The sequence below is a fragment of the Entelurus aequoreus genome, linkage group LG24 (genome assembly GCF_033978785.1).
Source record: "Entelurus aequoreus isolate RoL-2023_Sb linkage group LG24, RoL_Eaeq_v1.1, whole genome shotgun sequence".
In the NCBI taxonomy this organism is placed as follows: Eukaryota; Metazoa; Chordata; class Actinopteri; order Syngnathiformes; family Syngnathidae; genus Entelurus; species Entelurus aequoreus.
This window is the reverse complement of record NC_084754.1, coordinates 6180063-6200497: the sequence shown is the minus strand read 5'-3', so window position 1 is coordinate 6200497 and position 20435 is coordinate 6180063. Positions and strand designations below refer to the sequence as shown.

General features: G+C 39.1%; 2 protein-coding genes across 3 annotated transcripts in view; both read right to left on the bottom strand.

The window, feature by feature from the left end:
- LOC133641981 (F-box/LRR-repeat protein 14-like) overlaps positions 1–13020 on the bottom strand; it is a 29284-nt gene extending 16264 nt beyond the window's left edge. For both annotated transcript variants that reach the window (XM_062036158.1, XM_062036159.1), the window contains exons 1-6: positions 12575–13020; positions 9185–9286; positions 8959–9093; positions 5843–6022; positions 3815–4120; positions 1983–2199 (exon numbers count right to left, since the gene is read on the bottom strand). In XM_062036158.1, the coding sequence (XP_061892142.1) occupies positions 1983–2199; positions 3815–4120; positions 5843–6022; positions 8959–9093; positions 9185–9286; positions 12575–12628 (994 nt within the window). In that variant the 5' untranslated portion in view covers positions 12629–13020. The remainder of the gene's footprint in view (positions 1–1982; positions 2200–3814; positions 4121–5842; positions 6023–8958; positions 9094–9184; positions 9287–12574) is intronic.
- Positions 13021–18903: 5883 nt separating this feature from the next.
- LOC133641713 (cyclic nucleotide-gated cation channel beta-3-like) overlaps positions 18904–20435 on the bottom strand; it is a 68929-nt gene continuing 67397 nt past the window's right edge. The window contains exon 39 of the mRNA XM_062035656.1: positions 18904–19944. Coding sequence (XP_061891640.1) covers positions 19687–19944 — 258 coding nt within the window. The 3' untranslated portion in view covers positions 18904–19686. The remainder of the gene's footprint in view (positions 19945–20435) is intronic.

The window sequence follows — 20435 nt, the reverse complement described above, 5'->3', positions numbered from 1 at the left end:
GATAATTTCCGATATTACATTTTTAAAGCATTTATCGCCCGATAATATCGGCAGTCCGATATTATCGGACATCTCTAATTATAACTTGTGATTTACATAACTGAGGCGTTCCTCAAAGTACTCCTTTAAATCCTCTCCTGTCTGGCAGTTAAATTTTTTATTGCTAATGTGATTTTGTATCCAAGTTGTTACTGTAACTTGTTTACTTCAGATGCAGTCATTTGGTCAACCTCTTTAGTTCATTTTAGGTCCAGTCTTTGTCACCATTTGGGCTTTTCAACTAGTGGCCACCGAGTTTAGTTCAAAAAGAGACTCACATTTTTGCAGCAGAGTCTTAAAAACACTAGAGTGCTGGATAGGGCGCACCGGATTAAAAGGCGCATTAAAGGGGTCATATTATGATTTTTCTCAATATGTAAAACACTTCCTTGTGGTCTACATAACATGTAATGGTGGTTCCTTGGTCAAAATGTTGTAAAGATTATGTTTTACAGATCATCTTCAAGTCGCTTTCTGACAGTCGCTTTAGGATGTGCCGTTTTGTGGGCGGTCTTATTTACGTGGCTCACCTTCGGCAGCGTCTTCTCTCCATCATCTTTTTTGTAGCGGTGTAGCGTGCAAGGATGGGAGTGGAAGAAGTGTAAAAGATGGCGCTAACTGTTTTAATGACATTCAGACTTTACTTCAATCAATAACGGAGCAGCATCTCCTCATCCGTGGCTCACTAGTGCAACAATAACGCTAGAATTGTGTCCCGTGAAAAAACGTCCGACCGGAACTCTCTAATAACTAAAGTTCCTTGGGTGAATTATGTAAACTCACTACACCGGTAGTTTTTAGCACTTCCATAGCGACATATAAATTAGAACTTCACACTACTTTATATTAGAAATGGCAAAAGCAGAGGATGAACGTCCCATAACAAGGAGATAGTAAAAAAGAAGAAGTTTATCGACTATGGTATCAACACAGACTTCAGTGGCGGACGTGCGCAAATACACATCAGCGGGTACCAGAAGGTAAGAAAAGTTGGTTTTGCATAATAGTGTGAAACAAAACGCCACATAATATGTCTGCTTACAGGTGCCATTTTGCAGTCCTTATACACACACCATAGTAATACTTGTATCTCTGACTACGGTAGCCGTAATGGGCCGACAATCCATCAACTGGTGCGGTCATACTAAAACATTTTGACAGATTTTTGAGTGCGGTGTGTAACGTTCTTTATTTTCAATGGAACATTTAAAGTTTTGGTGTTGTTTACTGGCGTAATATTGCAGTCTCCACGTACCTCTTATGTCACACTTATCAATAAACCATGTACCAAATAAAATGGCTTTGCGGTCGGTAAGCACAACCAGAATGATTCAGTACATTAGGCGCACCGGGTTATAAAGCGCAGTGTTGATTTTTGAGAAAATTAAAGGATTTTAAGTGTGCCTTATAGTCCGAAAAAAAACGGTAGCTTTTATGCTGAGAAGGTCCTTGAAAACAGCAGAGCGCTCCAGTTACTCTGACAAAATAATTAGAGCAAAATCAAACGTCTACTGTAGAGGGCATTAGTTCTCTGGATTACACAGTACAAAATAAGAATAGTGTCCTTAGCTTTCTGGAAATGTGGCCCCCAAAACAATTTAGTTGAACAGCCCTGCTCTAAAAGGTCTATGAAGATGTTCTTAGGATGAAGTCCACCACAATGGCGCAACACCCTCCTTGTCTGGGCACTTTCAGAGGGTACATACAATGTTTAAGACTGTGAGCATGGACTAATGAAGCCTGCTTGATGAGAACATCTTCTAAGACAATCAGAGCAGTTCAGTTAAGATGTATTGACTGTGAGAAGACGATGACCTGCACGAATGACAACATTCACAGGCTTTTAGCGATGGTGACTTATTATTCAGTAGCTGGGTATTTAAGGTTATACAGTATATACACTAAAAGCAATAATAGTGTTGAACTATTGACTGACAGGACACCTGTTTCAGTGATCCTCCAGGCACGTGACAAAGATAAGTGCGTCAGCGAGCTCAGGCCTCGCGCGATGGCGACTACGCTCCTGCTGGTCAGCTCAGTGCAGCCGCTGATGTCCAATCTCTGGAGGCTGGGTTGGTGCTTCAGCAGCAGCTCCACTGAATAGTCTGTCAGCTCCTTGCAGCTTTGCAGACACAGCTCCTCTAAGGCCAGACCTTCAACCTGCAACAACACACACATGTATAATATTTGAATTTTTAGCAAAAAAAAATTCAACTTGTTTATGTCGACGTAACTGGCCATTAGCGCTGCAACGATTCATCAATTAGAAAAAAGCAACAATTTGAATGTTGATGCTTGAATGATTTGTTTAATAAATAAAATATGCGGACATTGTTTCTGCATGACTGTTTCAACACAGCGCACAGGTGCACCTACTTGTGATGCAGGTCGCGCTGCAGTCTGCAGGTGATATGGCATGTGCTAACAAGTTGTGTGTCCAAAGATCAAACACTCCTCCTATTAATACCTTTTCAAAATCTGTATATGTTTAATTGCTAAATATATTGTCACTCAATTTATCATATTGTACTTTGTCAGTCTTTTTGTTTAGTTTGGTTGTACTTATCTTTTTTTAAATACAAGTAATATAGTATATAGTGATACTGCCGTGTTAAAAGGGTAACTTCAATGTTATGTGCATCCTATTTGTAATTATACAAAGCCTTTTTTAATGTTATTTTATTCCAGGCATTCTTCTTTTTTCCTATTATATTATATTTATTTTGTATGATTAGTATTGTTTGTTATATGTTATTCTATTTTTATTTCTATTAAGTTTTTTTCTCTTTTCTTGTGTTTTTGAGAGTGTTCTTTTTATCTTTTCTTTTGGTAACTGAGCTATTTTGATCAAACAATTTGCCTTGTGGATCAATAAAATATGAGTCTAAGTTTATAGGAAGAAAGAATACAAATCCTTGTTTATTTAAACTATTTTCCCTAAAAGGCACATTTAGGCTAAAGTATGTTTTATTCAAATACTTGATACAGTAAATCAAAGAAGTTAATTGATAGATTACTGGATTACTAAAATAACTACCATATTTTTCGGAATATAAGTCGCACCGGCCGAAAATGCACAATAAAGAAGGGAAAAAACATATATAAGTCGCACTGAAGTATAAGTCGCATTTTTTGGGGAAATGTATTTGATAAAACCCAACACCAGGAATAGACATTTGAAAGGCAATTTAAAATAAATAAAGAAATAGTGAACAACAGGCTGAATAAGTGTATGTTATATGAGGCATAAATAACCAACTGAGAACGTGCCTGGTATGTTAACGTAACACATCATGGTAAGAGTCATTCAAATAACTATAACGTATAGAACATGCTATACGTTTACCAAACAATCTGTCACTCCTAATCGCTAAATCCCATGAAATCTTATTTGTCTAGTCTCTTACGTGAATGAGCTAAATAATATTATTTGATATTTTACGGTAATGTGTTAATAATTTCACACATAAGTCGCTCCTGAGTATAAGTCGCACCGCAATGAAAAAAACTGCGACTTATAGTCCGAAAAATACGGTAATAGCTGCAGCCCTTCTAGCCATTGCTTGCACACTTGGGACTTTGTCTGGAAACATAGGCAGTTTGTTGTCATCATTTCCCCCCATTTGTGCATATTTTTGTTTTGTTTTCTTGAAAAGTAGGTGATGTCTTATATTATTCAAATGTATCTTATATTTCAGCAGCAAAATCATCTGAAAATTGTACCCCCAAAAAAGTAGTGTTTATACAGCCATAGTACAAGATGAGGTTTGCTGACCTTGGCAATCGTGCGAAGTGACTCAGGGGTGATGGAGGTCCTGCTGAGGTCCAGGGCGACAATGGTGGTGTTCTGCTCCATCAGCAACTTCCGCACATTCCTCAGCGAGAGCAGTGCTGAGGAAACCTCCACAGTCCCCACCGGGCATCCGCGGTATGGGTCAAACTCAAAAGCAATATGACAGCCAGCCAAGGAGAGGCGGCGGAGCCGTGGCGTGCATCCTGTGAGGCGGTTGAAGGTGAGGTCAGAGAGGTAGCGCAGGTCGGAGAGATCCAGTTCTTCTAGCCCGGATAAGGCCGATCTGACCTAGGACCCAATGGAAAACATTGATTTCTGTACACACATTATTGCTTAAAAAGAGACTGCAGTTTTTTGGAATTTTGCCCATAAGCCACAATCCTTACATGAGACAAGAACACACACGTCTTTCCCTTTTCTGTGCGTTCTAAATAGTGAAAAACAGCTACCGTATTTTTCGGACTATAAGTTGCAGTTTTTTTCTTAGTTGTGACTTATACTCAGGAGCGATTTATGTGTGAAATTATAAACACATTGCGTAAAATATCAAATAATATTATTTAGCTCATTCACGTAAGAGACTAGACGTATAAGATTTCATGGGATTTAGCAATTATGAATGACAGATTGTTTGGTAAACGTATAGCATGTTTTATATGTTATAGTTATTTGAATGACTCTTACCATAATATGTTACGTTAACATACCAGGCACGTTCTCAGTTGGTTATTTATGCGTCTTAGATTTCAGTTTTTGCAGTGTAGTTACTTGGTTTTTTTATGCAAACTTAAGAGTTTAGATGGCACTATCTGCAGGGGGTAAAAAAGTGTTGCAGTCATGAATCCAGCAGAGGGCGCCGTCTAACAAGTCACTTTAGACTTTTTGTATGATATTGTGATGTGTTCAAAAACTGCGAGAAACACATTGCAAGGCTTAATGCAGGGGTGTCAAACTCATTTTAGCTCAGGGGCCGCATGGAGGAAAAGCTGTGCACACGCGGGCCAGACTATTAAAATCATGGCATTAAAACTAAAAAATAAAGACAACTTCAGATTGTTTTCTTTGTCTTACTTTGGCCAAAAATAGAACAAACACATTCTGAAAATATTACCATATTTGTCGGACAATAAGTCGCAGTTTTTTTCATAGTTTGCGACTTATACCCAGGAGCGACTTATGTGTGAAATTATTAACACATCACCGTAAAATATCAAATAATATTATTTAGCTCATTCACGTAAGAGACTAGACGTATAAGATTTCATGGGATTTAGCGATTAGGAGTGACAGATTGTTTGGTAAACGTATAGCATGTTTTATATGTTATAATTATTTGAATGACTCTTACCATAATATGTTACGTTAACATACCAGGCACGTTCTCAGTTGGTTATTTATGCCTCATATAACGTACACTTATTCAGCCTGTTGTTCACTATTCTTTATTTATTTTAAATTGCCTTTCAAATGTCTATTCTTGGTGTTGGCTTTTATCAAATACATTTCCCCCAAAAATGCGACTTATACTCCAGTGCGACTTATATATGTTTTTTTCCTTCTTTATTATGCATTTTCGGCCGGTGCGACTTATACTCCGGAGCGACTTATACTCCGAAAAATACGGTATTACCAACTTGATTCTATATGGTTTTCAACAAACGGAACACAGCAGAAGACCCGATTACATCGATAGGAAGAATTTGTAAGGATTATTCTGAATTTAGCAGGTCAAGAAAAGCACGTGTGCTGAAAATGCCTAAAATTATCTAACGCTAAATTAAAAAGCAGATGGTTGTATTAGAACCACTGAATATTCATTCTCCAATTAGTCAACTAATCGTTAAGCTAGACAATGAATTGTCAACTATCAAAATTGGCGTTAGTTGCAGCCTGACTTCAACTTTAACATTTTTAAAGCCAGAAAATACAAGAACACTGCTAAAAACAGAGTCGCTGCATCAGTTAGAAGACGAGCCATATCTCAATAGTGGTAGCAAGATGTGATGTCACCTGCTGTCTGTGCTCCTCCCTGGAGAGGAAAGCTCCTGACATAAAGAGACTGTCCAGCCCTCTTAGGTCGAGCCTGCGGAGGGAGGTGAGGCGAGGGAGGAGGGCCAGCAGAGAGGCCTCAGACACACTGCTGCCAGGCAGTGCTAAACTGTCCAACCTGGAGCCGAGACATAAACCCACCTGAAGGGCACAGGGACAAACATAGGACAGAGTGAAAAGTATTGTGAGGAAAGGATTATAAACGTACAGTGAATTTAAAAAGTCTTCATACCAGGGTTGTACGGTATACCAGTACTAATAAAGTATCGCGGTACTAATCAACTGAAATCGGTACTATACCACCTTTGAAAAGTACCGGTACCATTCTTTCATCTGAATGCCGCTGTGCGGCGGTGACTAGAGAGCCGAGGCACATGTTGAGTGTGTCAGAACGCACACAAAAGTGTATACAAGCAATAACATCGTGGTGGGGAAGAATGGCAAAAAACGACACTTCTACTGGTTAATAAAGAGGGTGCGTGAAGCGCATTATGGAGGTATTTGGACTTCAAAACTAACAATAAAGGTGACACTTTAAACGTCAAGGGTTGTTTTACACCTTTCCTGCTTGAGCAGTGCACGGGAGACGTTCCCTCCAGGGCCGATGTTTTGTCGGAGGTAACATTGGGTCTGTAAAGCTCCGCTCTTTGGTCGGAATGATGAGGCCGTCGATTAGTTACAACTTGGTCACTTTATTTATAATTTCCACTGGGCACGCCCACCATGCTATTAACACTCCTGCACATGCTACCGCTACCTCTCCTTGCCGTCACTCACCCCACATACTGCCATTCTTAAAGGAGCACACACCCACATACACTACTCTCACAACAGCTGCTTTAAGACACGCCTTGCTAAACGTTGCCATTAGTATTACCACCTTTGCTTCAAACTTAGGTACACATTTAAATAATAGGCATTCAGATCTGCACATGGAGTTTAAAAAGTGACAGGTAATATTAGAGATGTCCGATAATGGCTTTTTTGCCGATATTCCGATATTGTCCAACTTTTAATTACCAATTCCGATATCAACCGATACCGATATATACAGTCGTGGAGTTAACACATTATTATGCCTAATTTTGTTGTGATGCCCCGCTGGATGCATTAAACAATGTAACAAGGTTTTCCAAAATAAATCAACTCAAGTTATGGAAAAAAATGCCAACATGGCACTGCCATATTTATTATTGAAGTCACAAAGTGCATTATTTGTTTTAACATGCCTCAAAACAGCAGCTTGGAATTTGGAACACGCTCTCCCTGAGAGAGCATGAGGAGGTTGAGGTGGGCGGGGTTTGGGGTAGGGGGTAGCGGGGGGGTGTATATTGTAGCGTCCCGGAAGAGTTAGTGCTGCAAGGAGTTCTGGGTATTTGTTCTGTTGTGTTTATGTTGTGTTACGGTGCGAATGTTCTCCCGAAATGTGTTTGTCATTCTTGTTTGGTGTGGGTTCACAGTGTGGCGCATATTTGTAACAGTGTTCAAGTTGTTTATACGGCCACCCTCGGTGTGACCTGTATGGCTGTTGATCAAGTATGCCTTGCATTCACTTATGTGTGTGTAAAAGCAGCATATATTATGTGACTGGGCCGGCACGCTGTTTGTATGGAGGAAAAGCGGACGTGACGACAGGTTGTAGAGGACGCTAAAGGCAGTGCCTCCAAAGCACGCCCCTAATAATGTTGTCCGGGTGGAAATCGGGAGAATGGTTGTCCCGGGAGATTTTCGGGAGGGGCACTGAAATTCGGGAGTCTCCCGGGAAAATCGGGAGGTTGAAACCGATACCGATAATTTCCGATATTACATTTTAAAGCATTTATCGGACATCTCTAAACACAAGTTTTGATTAGACAGTTGACATGCGCGTTTAAGCGCCGCTCAGAGATCATCACAATCCTGCCCTCCAACCACCAGAAGTGAGAAAGTGCAAAAAAAGAAAAATCAGGGGACTGAATAAGTGAAACAAACCATTAAAAACATGCCCCACTGGTTAGCAGCCTACGCGACCAGTCAGCCCCACTGCAGCGTCAGTCCGCATCACACACGCTGCAGCCAGCGTCCGCGGCCTGTAGCCACAAACGTCCAAACAACGAACATTTATCCAGAAAAATATTGGGAAGCTGCAGATGCTGTGTTCGCCGTTTTTCAATGTGTTCTGTCTACTCCTGACTCAAACTGGACAATCGGGCATTACCTTTGGTACACAAAAATACATATCACTAGTTAACTCTTCGGTCCGTCACTCAAATATTTGTGTGCAACATAAATATATTTGACGGAGAAACAGCCTGTAGGAAACACTTGCAAAATGATCTCACCTAGGTAAATGCTGAACAATATTACTACATTCATTCATAAACTAGTATAGTTGTTTGTACTACAGTACATCTTATTGCAATGTTTTTTTCAAACAATATTTGTTATCTAAAAGTTAGTTTTTCTTTTCAAAGACATGTTACATGTTAAAATTGTTGTGTTTTGGAAGGCACAGCCAATAAAGGCCAATAAACTTTGATCGATTGATTGAGTGATATTCATTTAAATGGGAGGGGCTGATTTGGGATACGAGTTTTGAGTTGCAAGTTCGTTCTTGGAACGTAATGAACTCTTAAGTTAAGGTATTTCTGTAATAGGTCAACATCTGATCAGGGGCCCATAAAGGAATATTTGGAAGGCAATTGCTTGCACTCAGAGTAAAGGGGGGCTGAATATTTTACACTTTTCTGTTTTTAATTTGTACAAAAAAATGAAAAATTATTCATTATTCCACTTCACAAACTTCTTCTAATGTCAACATTTTAAATAGTTTTAGCTTTTTTTTTATTTAAATGTTTCAATATTAAAATGGCCACAGCTGTTTTTCCAATATTTGGTGCTCAGTAGATACGGCTGGTCATCACTGCTAGTCTAAAGTCTGAACCTCACTGCAAGACAGTAATAGTATAATAATCTGCATGACAGTAATAGTATAATAATGTAGACAAACCAATACAAGGCTAGTCAATTTCAAGCTTGGACAACTTGAAACCTGGTCGACACTGATTACAGCCGCTCAGTTTGCACCACAAACTGACCTCCATCAACAGAGATCTGGACAAGCTGAATCCATCCAGCTGGCTGATGATCAGGCTGCAGCGAGATCTTCGCCCCAGACCCCTGACCAGTTCCAGGGATGCGGCTGAAGCCGGAAAGCAAAACATGACATTTTTCTACACAAAAAGAGCAGACAGACGAGAGGTTTGTCCTTCAAGTAATAATCAATCATCGTCGCCGAAGTGACATGTATGTGGCACAAATCACCTGAAAGCAGGAGTCTTGGCTGGCAAAGTACCAGCTGCGGCAGACGAGTGAGGCTTCCTTCCTGTCTGAAGTCGGTAGAAAGCCCAGCACGTACACTAGGATCTGTCAAAAAAGCGTGGTGGGGAACATTAGATTAGCTTTAAAAGAAAAGGGGGTTGCTGAGAACATGATACAATTAAATTTTTAAGGTAACATTTAAAAATTTCCAAGTCTCATTTGCATTGCAATTGCACTTCCAAGACATTAGTTGGCAGTACTGTATGTATAGGCTATCTAGGACATGTTGTCTGACTAGGAAGTAGCTTTTTCAGTGAAGCTGAGTGTGTTATGTTACACCCTACAAAGTATTTATACAGTGAGTATTGTGCTTTTTACACACCAGCTGTTTGATTGTAGCATTCATCTTAGTTGGAGTTTTCAATACCAAATTTGGAGGTGTTGAAAAACATGTAAAATCGCTAATCGTAGCCTGCCTATGGTGAATCCGATGTAAATTAGCATCATTGGAAGAGTGGAACCTTACTTTACGTTCAAGAGTTTTCTACCAATCATACTTTCTTTGTTGGTGTTGAAAATTGCAAATTTACTAAGAGGGAGTTTGGCTGAGTCCGCCCTGAGAAATGCTTGAGTAAGGGTTTCCTTGAGCTGGCGTTTAGTCTGCAATCACGTGACATCGGGTGCAACAAAAGTAACGATATATTGCACTGTTTGGTTTTACGTGTCCCATGACTTTGGTCGGTGCCTATAAAAGTACCAAATTCGGTACCCATCCCTAATTATGTTATATAAATGTAAAAAAACATGACGACAGGTGAGGTCTGGTATTTTGGTATTTGGGTTTGCACGTTTGTGCGGAAAATTCAACACTCAAAAACGATCTAATTACCCCTGACAATTTCAATTTATAAAGGACAGACCCTTTGAGAGGTAGCATCTTCTTTTCAAGGGCGTCCCAACACTTAAAACATACATTACAATAAAACACAACTAACACAAAAACACACTGCTCTACCACATCTGCAGCACCGCACACCCCACAAGCTCACACACACGTATACATAATCAACTGCAATACATAAACAACCGAATACTATGGCAAATTTGGATTGACAGTAAAAAACTAAAAAACAAAATCAGAAACAATGGATTTCAAATATGTATGACGATTATTCCAATCAGATGTGTCTGAACTTGAATGGCCTGTGACTTATTTATTTATCATCTATTTCTACTGAACCTAAATCATGTAATATACGATACTCGTACCATTACGACTTTATACTCATAATTGTACTATGTGCCCTGCCACTAGTATGACTTGAATATTGCTTATATGGTTGATGTAGTAGTTTCAGAAGAAATGATTTCTTTAAATTCTCTATTGCCAATGCTGATACAAATATTGTACGTTCTCCTTGAAATTGTAATCATTTAGTGATTTTGCTTCTAATTTGTGTACACACACACACAGTACAGGCCAAAAGTTTGGACACACCTTCTCATTCAATGGGTTTTCTTTATTTTCACGACTATTTACATTGTTGATTGTCACGGAAGGCATCAAAACTATGAATGAACACATGTGGAGTTATGTACTTAACAAAAAAAGGTGAAATAACTGAAAACATGTTTTATATTCTAGTTTCTTCAAAATAGCCACCCTTTGCTCTGATTACTGCTTTGCACACTCCTGGCATTCTCTCGATGAGCTTCAAGAGGTAGGTTCAAATGTTTTTCACTTCACAAGTGTGCTTGAAGCACAACGTGTGGTTGTGGAAGGAGGTGTGTGATGTTGACATTAAAGAAGCGGTGGCTACCAAACCTGCTCTAATGTCTCCTGTTTATTATTTTATTAGATAAGTACACTGTATAGGCGAACCCAGGACACTCGGCTACACTGCTAATATGTAGCATCATTTGAAAAGTCACCTGCTAGACAATGAAGAGTGCTTACTCCGCACGTCAATATCTCCGTTTGGTGCCACACGCCCAGACCATCAAAATGCAGAGGCAAACATTTCCAGATCAACACCGTATGAAAAAAATAGTGATTTTTTTACATGTAATTTCCTTCTCTGCATGAAAGTTTAAAAGTAGCATATAGTAATGCAGTATGAAGAAGAATGTTTTAATGTAGACTCATAGAATCATCATACTGCTGTGATTTTATGCATCAAGTGTTCATTCAAGGCTAAGGCAAAATATCGAGATATATATCGTGTATCGCGATATGGCCTTAAAATATTGCGATATTAAAAAAATGCAATATCGCCCAGCTCTAACACACACACATTTATATATATACACACACACACACATATATACACACATTTATAGTGTGTGTATACTGTATAACAATATGAGAACATCATATCCAAAATGTAAACAACTTAAAAATCACAGATACTTGTAAAAAAATTTACTTAGAAGAGAACAGAGAGCAATATCGATGCCTCTCAATACACACATTCACTACAAACTGTTAATGTAAGTGTGTGTATATGTACATTACATGTGTATATGTACATTACATGTCTATATGTACATTACATGTCTATATGTACATTACATGTGTATACACTACCGTTCAAAAGTTTGGGGTCACATTGAAATGTCCTTATTTTTGAAGGAGAAGCACTGTACTTTTCAATGAAGATAACTTAAAACTAGTCTTAACTTTAAAGAAATACACTCTATACATTGCTAATGTGGTAAATGACTATTCTAGCTGCAAATGTCTGGTTTTTGGTGCAATATCTACATAGGTGTATAGAGGCCCATTTCCAGCAACTATCACTCCAGTGTTCTAATGGTACAATGTGTTTGCTCATTGGCTCAGAAGGCTAATTGACGATTAGAAAACCCTTGTGCAATCATGTTCACACATCTGAAAACAGTTTAGCTCGTTACAGAAGCTACAAAACCGACCTTCCTTTGAGCAGATTGAGTTTCTGGAGCATCACATTTGTGGGGTCAATTAAACGCTCAAAATGGCCAGAAAAAGAGAACTTTCATCTGAAACTCGACAGTCTATTCTTGTTCTTAGAAATGAAGGCTATTCCACAAAATTGTTTGGGTGACCCCAAACTTTTGAACGGTAGTGTATGTACATTACATGTGTATATGTACATTACATGTGTATATGTACATTACATGTGTATATGTACATGACATGTCTATATGTACATGACATGTGTATATGTACATGACATGTGTATATGTACATGACATGTGTATATGTACATGACATGTGTATATGTACATGACATGTCTATATGTACATGACATGTCTATATGAACATTACATGTCTATATGTACATTACAACACGCTCACTCTTTGCAACTAGTTGACACTAGCATCTCCCTGAATGACCTCCGAGTTGACTCACCTCCAGGGGTAAATTCGGTGCTTCCGGCGAGTCCTCCTCATCGCTGCCTTCCATCTCAGAGTAGCCCTCAGCGGTCTGGAGCTAACCGCTCACTAGCTAGCAGCTACCGAGCCTGAATGCTAATAGCTAGCAAGCCAGCTGGACTCGAGCTCATATGTAGAATAATGAGCGACATGGCCGACGTCGTGACAGTAGAGAGTAGTAAAGAGCCATGTCAACAACTGTCGTGTCAACAACTTCCTCCTCCAGACTTTGACACAGCGTTCGTAGAACGGGACAGTAAATACATTTGTTCATTTATGAGGCTGCGCCGGTGTCCTGAATTGGATCAGCTGACTGCCATGACGTCACTATGGGCGGGAAAACCAACCCGGTGGAAGAGCGGAGGTGGATATTCACCTCCGTAGCTCCAGCGGAAGCTCCGCCTCACCGAGCCCGTAATGCTCTCTCATGCTACCGGGGAGCTGGCGGGAGAAATGCAGTTCAATGCTGGTCGTTTACATTTAGGGACCGTCAATAAATTACTATCGTGTTGTAAGAGTGTTTGTTAAGAATGTCTTCTCAATCAAAACACCAAATAATCCAGGAGTCCCCAAACTACGGCCCGCAAGCGTCCAAAATCCAAGTTTAAAAAGTTCATTTTAATTTTTTAAAATTATTATCATTATTTTTTAAATCTGTCCTTTCTAATCCATTTTCTACCAATTGTTACTCTTGGGGTCTCATAGCTATATACTCAGACAAATCATATTGTCCAAAAATGTATTTTCCCATCGATAACGTCAATTAGTGCGCAAGGAATATATATATATATATATATATATATATATATATATATATATATATATATATATATATATATATATATATATATATATATATATATATATATATATATATATATATATATATATATATATATATATAAATAAGTGCTACAGTGTATTTAAAAAAAAATTTAAAATATTAAAAAAAAATAGAACTACAGCTAAAAAAAAGGCTTTTTTAAAAAGAGGGATTTGTAAGCCTTTTTTAAAAGCATCCACAGTCTGTGGTGCCCTCAGGTGGTCAGGGAGAGCGTTCCACAGACTGGGAGCGGCGGAGCAGAAAGCCCGGTCTCCCATTGTTCGTAGCTTTGTCCTCGGAGCATGGAGGAGGTTAGTCTGTCCGGAGCGGAGGTGTCGTGTGGAGGATTTGGGGGTGAGCAGTTCTTTGAGGTATTGGGGGGCATTTCCATGGAGGCACTGGTGGGTTAGTAGGGAGTGTGAGTGTGTGAGTCAATTATATTTATATAGCGCCTTTCTCTAGTGACTCAAAGCACTTTACATAGTGAAACCCAATATCTAAGTTACATTTAAACCAGTGTGGGTGGCACTGGGAGCAGGTGGGTAAAGTGTCTTGCCCAAGGACACAACGGCAGTGACTAGGATGGCGGAAGTGGGAATCGAACCTGGAACCCTCAAGTTGCTGGCACGGCCACTCTACCAACCGAGCTATGCCGCCCCAGGGAGACTTTGTATTCAACCCTGAGTGGAACAGGAAGCCAGTGAAGGGATTTGAGAACTGGTGTGATGTGGTCGTATTTCCGCACTCACATAAGGTGAATATAAATGTAGAACATAATATGAATTAATTAATTCTCTTCAGGAGCATGGTTTTATTTTGGGTCTCTCAATGTGCCATAATGTTTCTTTTTTTGTGTGTATTGTTGTACTCAAAAACATTCAACCCTCATTACAAATATTTTTAGGCAGTGTTTGTTGCCTTTCAGTAGCTATAAACCTTTCATCCATTCAGCTTGTCCTCATTAGGGTCCCAAGTGAGCTGGAGCCTACCCCAGCTTACTTTGGACTGGTCGCCAGTCAATCACAGAACACGCAAACTCCACATGAACATTTGACTGTGAGGCAGACGTGTTGCCCGCCTAAAACAACTAAAAAAAAAAAAAATTCTAAATAAGTAACCATATCTATAATTCCACACATGGTCATAATCAAATGTTTGTGTTAACAATGTGAACAATTTGAAAATGAATATATAGGAGGTTGAATTCCTTTACCTTTAACTGTAAATCCCTCAAAACCAATACAAATAACGACGCACTGTGATAAACGTTTATATTTCTCAGCATGTGGTTAAGTCTTTGTGGAAATGTGCTCGATTCTCAGTATAGGCTATGTAGGTCACTTTTGTCAAGAGATAAAACCAAACTAACCACGCTTCCAAATGCAGTCAGGAACCCGAATTTCCTTTATACCCGGATTTTCTGCAGCAACGTGGTTGTTATGCAGGAAATTAATTTTTTTTTTAAGTGTGCACAATCTTAATAAGTATTAAAAGCAAGTAACTCCTTTTACCCTTGGGGATCCCACAAATGTGGTGAATGTTGTCTTAAAAGTAAGTAATTTATATATATATATATATATATATATATATATATATATATATATATATATATATATATATATATATATATATATATATATATATATATATATATATATACACATATATATACACTACCGTTCAAAAGTTTGGGGTCACATTGAAATGTCCTTATTTTTGAAGGAAAAGCACTGTACTTTTCAATGAAGATAACTTTAAACTATCCATCCATCCATTCATCTTCTTCCGCTTATCTGAGGTCGGGTCGCGGGGGCAGCAGCCTAAGCAGGGAAACCCAGACTTCCCTCTCCCCAGCCACTTTGTCCAGCTCTTCCCGGGGGATCCCGAGGCGTTCCCAGGCCAGCCGGGAGACATAGTCTTCCCAACGTGTCCTGGGTCTTCCCCGTGGCCTCCTACCGGTCGGACGTGCCCTAAACACCTCCCTAGGGAGGCGTTCGGGTGGCATCCTGACCAGATGCCCGAACCACCTCATCTGGCTTCTCTCGATGTGGAGGAGCAGCGGCTTTACTTTGAGCTCCCCCCGGATGGCAGAGCTTCTCACCCTATCTCTAAGGGAGAGACCCGCCACCCGGCGGAGGAAACTCATTTCGGCCGCTTGTACCCGTGATCTTGTCCTTTTCGGTCATAACCCAAAGCTCATGACCATAGGTGAGGATGGGAACGTAGATCGACCGGTAAATTGAGAGCTTTGCCTTCCGGCTCAGCTCCTTCTTCACCACAACGGATCGATACAGCGTCCGCATTACTGAAGACGCCGCACCGATCCGCCTGTCGATCTCACCATCCACTCTTCCCTCACTAGTGAACAAGACTCCGAGGTACTTGAATTCCTCCACTTGGGGCAGGGTCTCCTCCCCAACCCGGAGATCTTTAAACTAGTCTTAACTTTAAAGGAATACACTCTATACATTGCTAATGTGGTAAATGACTATTCTAGCTGCAAATGTCTGGTTTTTGGTGCAATATCTACATAGGTGTATAGAGGCCCATTTCCAGCAACTATCACTCCAGTGTTCTAATGGTACAATGTGTTTGCTCATTGGCTCAGAAGGCTAATTGATGATTAGAAAACCCTTGTGCAATCATGTTCACACATCTGAAAACAGCTTAGCTCGTTACAGAAGCTACAAAACTGACCTTCCTTTGAGCAGATTGAGTTTCTGGAGCATCACATTTGTGGGGTCAATTAAACGCTCAAAATGGCCAGAAAAAGAGAACTTTCATCGGAAACTCGACAGTCTATTCTTGTTCTTAGAAATGAAGGCTATTCCACAAAATTGTTTGGGTGACCCCAAACTTTTGAACGGTAGTATGTGTGTATTTATATATATATATATATATATATATATATATATATATATATATATATATATATATATATATATATATATATATATATATATATATATATATATATATATATATATATATATATATATATACAGTACAGGCCAAAAGTTTGGACATTCCTTCTCATTTCAATATGTTTTCTTTATTTTTATGACTATTTACATTGTAGATTGTCACTGGAGGCATCGAAACTATGACACCTGTGAAGTGAAATCCCTTTCAGGTGACTACCGCTTGAAGCTCATCGAGAGAATGCCAAGAGTGTGCAAAAAAAGTCATCAGAGCAAAGGGTGGCTATTTTGAAGAAACCAGAGTATAAAACGTGTTTTCAATTATTTCACCCTTTTTTTGTTAAGTACATAACTCCACATGTGTTCATTCATAGTTTTGATGCCTTCAGTGACTATCTACAATGTAAATAGTCATGAAAATGAATAAAACCCAATGAATAAGAAGGTGTGTCTAAACTTTCGGCCTGTCCGGTATATACAGGTATATTATACAGTCGCAATCAAAAGTTTACATACACTTGTAAAGAACATCATGGCTGTCTTGAGTTTCCAATACTTTCTACAACTCTTATTTTTTTGTGATAGAGTGATTGGAGCACATACTTGTTGGTCACAACAAACATTCATGAAGTTTGGTTCTTTTTATGAATATATTATGGGTCAAAAGTATACATACAGCAATGTTAATATTTGCTTACATGTCCCTTGGCAAGTTTCACTGCAATAAGGCGCATTTTGGTAGCCATCCACAAGCTTCTGCTTGAATTTTTGCCCACTCCTCTTGACAAAATTGGTGCAGTTCAGCTAAATGTGTTGGTTTTCTGACATAGACTTGTTTCTTCAGCATTGTCCACACGTTTAAGTCAGGACTTTGGGAAGGCCATTCTAAAACCATAATTCTAGCCTGATTTAGCCATTCCTTTACCACTTTTGACGTGTGTTTGGGTTCATTGTCCACCCAACTGCGCCCATGACCCAACCTCCGAACTGATGATTTTAGGTTGTCCTGAAGAATTTGGAGGTAATCCTCCTTTTTCATCGTCCCATTTAAAGCACCAGTTCCATTGGCAGCAAAACAGGCCCAGCGCATAATACTACCACCACCATGCTTGGCGGTAGGTCCAGTGTTCTTCGGATTAAAGGCCTCTCCCTTTCTCTTCCAAATATATTGCTGTGTATTGTGGGCTCTGTACCGAGGATGTCGTTGTGGCTTGTACAGCCCTTTGAGACACTTGTGATTTAGGGCTATATAAATAAACATTGATTGATTGATTGATTGATATTGTGGCCAAACAGCTAAAACAATGTTTCATCGGACCACAGAACTTTCCTCTAGAAAGTCTCATCTTTGTCCCTGTGAGGTCAAGTGTATGTAAAGTTTTGATCGCGACTATATATTGATGGAAGCAGATCAGAATCATATCCATATTTAAGTGTTACTTCTTTCTAAAACTCCTATAGTCATATTTACATCAGCTAATGTCTCGTGTGGTACAAAGTGCTTGGATTCGAGTGTCCTTGAGTAGACAGGCAGAGCGCTGTTGAGACTGCCATAACATTCCTTAGATAAGGAGCACAGGGCAGTGCTGAGCTTGGGGGGACAGGAGGTGGAGGAGAGACCGATCTGGACCGGGCTAGGAAACGCTTGGGTGCTGGGTTGGTCTCAGGTTTGTCCTCTAAGCTTTGAGAATAAACTACAAAATACCAACTTCTGCGTGGTGATTGAATATAAACAACAGCATATTGCCATAAAAAGAATCTGGGAGAGACTAGCAATTTGAATTCCCCATTGGAGGAATGCTGGTCAACGCAACAATATGTATAATGTAAACATATATTTTTACTTTCAACCCTTAAATCTCTCAGATCCATCCATTGATATAAAGTTTTTTTATTTCTATGTTTTGTGCTCTTTTTGTCAAAGGAAACCTAGTTTTTATTTATGACAAAAACACAAATTATGCAATATTGGTTCCTTGCATGCACAATATTGTTGTAACTACATCTTATCTCACTACCAACTCACCAACATTGTTTTTTATCACATTTAAATTGTTGACAGATTGGAAGCAATTATGCGTCTAATATAAATACATGGTACTCTGTGGTATTAATTGGTTGATGGTTCAAATTACACCTCGAATAGGACTTGCATGTGTTTCACAGGGAAATGTTTGAATTGATTTGGCTCTCATGGAAAACTCAGAAAATATCAGGTTAACAGGCCGTTATAAAAGGGGGTCAATGGGGGACAAAACGGTCCCAGGGGACTCCACTGTGTACACACTCAATAGCTTGCGCTAAAAACAAGTTAGCAAAGAAGCGGACCAATGCAATTTTTGTGATTCATTCCTTTACAACTTGTGTGGCCATATGTTATCCCGTTAACCTTTTAAATGAATTTTCTGTTGCATGAAGTCAAAAGCAATTAAAGACCCACAAAAGTCCCTGGTCTCCCCGAGGGTTACATTTTTTAGTTACAAAAAACACTCGAACTCATAGAATAATCACAGAATGAAAGTGTTTGAGAAAGCAGCAGGACAACTTAATTTAGATGTTTTATTGTTTTATTTCAGTGCTACTTTAGTGACATATTGAGTATGAGCACACTATTATGATATCCATAAAACATTGGCATGATTAGCCAGCCTACACAATCAAAAGGATAGACAATATCATTTGGACTTACTCGAAAAGAGTGTAAACTGCTTTTTGTTTAAGCAATACAATCATCTATACCAGGGGGGTGTCCAAACTTTTTACACTGAGGGGCCATTTTCACCTTTTTAATTTTGTGAAAATGGTAAAAAGAAATAAAGAGGTAATAAATATATTTGAAAAATAGCCCCTTGTACACCTCTGATCGGTACAATTAATTTTAACAATAAAACATTTTTATTATTGTACCAATCAAGCACTGTTTAATTATCAATCATGACCTCATAATATATTTTTTTAACAATCATTTACATTTTAAATACAACTTATGGACTCTTTTTTTATACGTAGGTTCAAAAACATCAACACGTTAGCCGTGTAAGCTACTGACATTAACATAAAATAAGGCAACCTTTTAATGTACAAAAAATGTAAACATTTATGGTTCAACAACAGCAAAAACAAGATTAATCGTATTAAAAGTTGTGAGCTTTTGTTTATATCGTATGAATTTAACCAACTTGCCTGCAGTGAGCTGATATTGTTGTGAAGTTGGTATTAATAATCCGAAGTCTCATATGAGCCTATTCTTAAGCAAGACTTTTATCTCTAGCCATGCAATTAGTCCGTCCGCACTAAGGCAGTTGACCTTCAACCTTTCTGCTCTCAGTAATTTTTTCCCCCTTGTTATCGCTGCACCTTCTTTCCTCCCTCGTAGGCCTCTTCCTCCTCGCCCGGCCCCTCCTGTCTGTCATCAACTGGCAGCACGTCCTCCGTATCACTGCAACATTGGGATTCCGGGAGCGACATCTCGGAGTTGTCGTTGTAGCAGGCGAAGGTGGAGAGGAACGTTGTGGAACTGTCCAAAGTGGGCGAGGGCGTGGAGACGTCTCTGTCCGGGCCGGACGTGGAAGCGGGAGACGGCAAGGGGGAGGAGATGGACGCCTGGAGGAGGAACGATATAGAAGTCAGTACTGAATGTTGTGATAAATAAACGCTGTGTTACAAGTAGAGATGTCCGATAATATCGGCATGCGTTAAAATGTAATATCGGAAATTATCGGTATCGGTTTTTTTTATTATCGGTATCGTTTTTGTTTTTTTTTGTTTTTTTTATTAAATCAACATAAAAAACACAAGATACACTTACAATTAGTGCACCAACCCAAAAAACCTCCCTCCCCCATTTACACTCATTCACACAAAAGGGTTGTTTCTTTCTGTTATTAATATTCTGGTTCCTACATTATATATCAATATATATCAATACAGTCTGCAAGGGATACAGTCCGTAAGCACACATAATTGTGCGTGCTGCTGGTCCACTAATAGTACTAACCTTTAACACTTAATTTTACTCATTTTCATTCATTACTAGTTTCTATGTAACTGTTTTTATATTGTTGTACTTTCTTTTTTATTCAAGAAAATGTTTT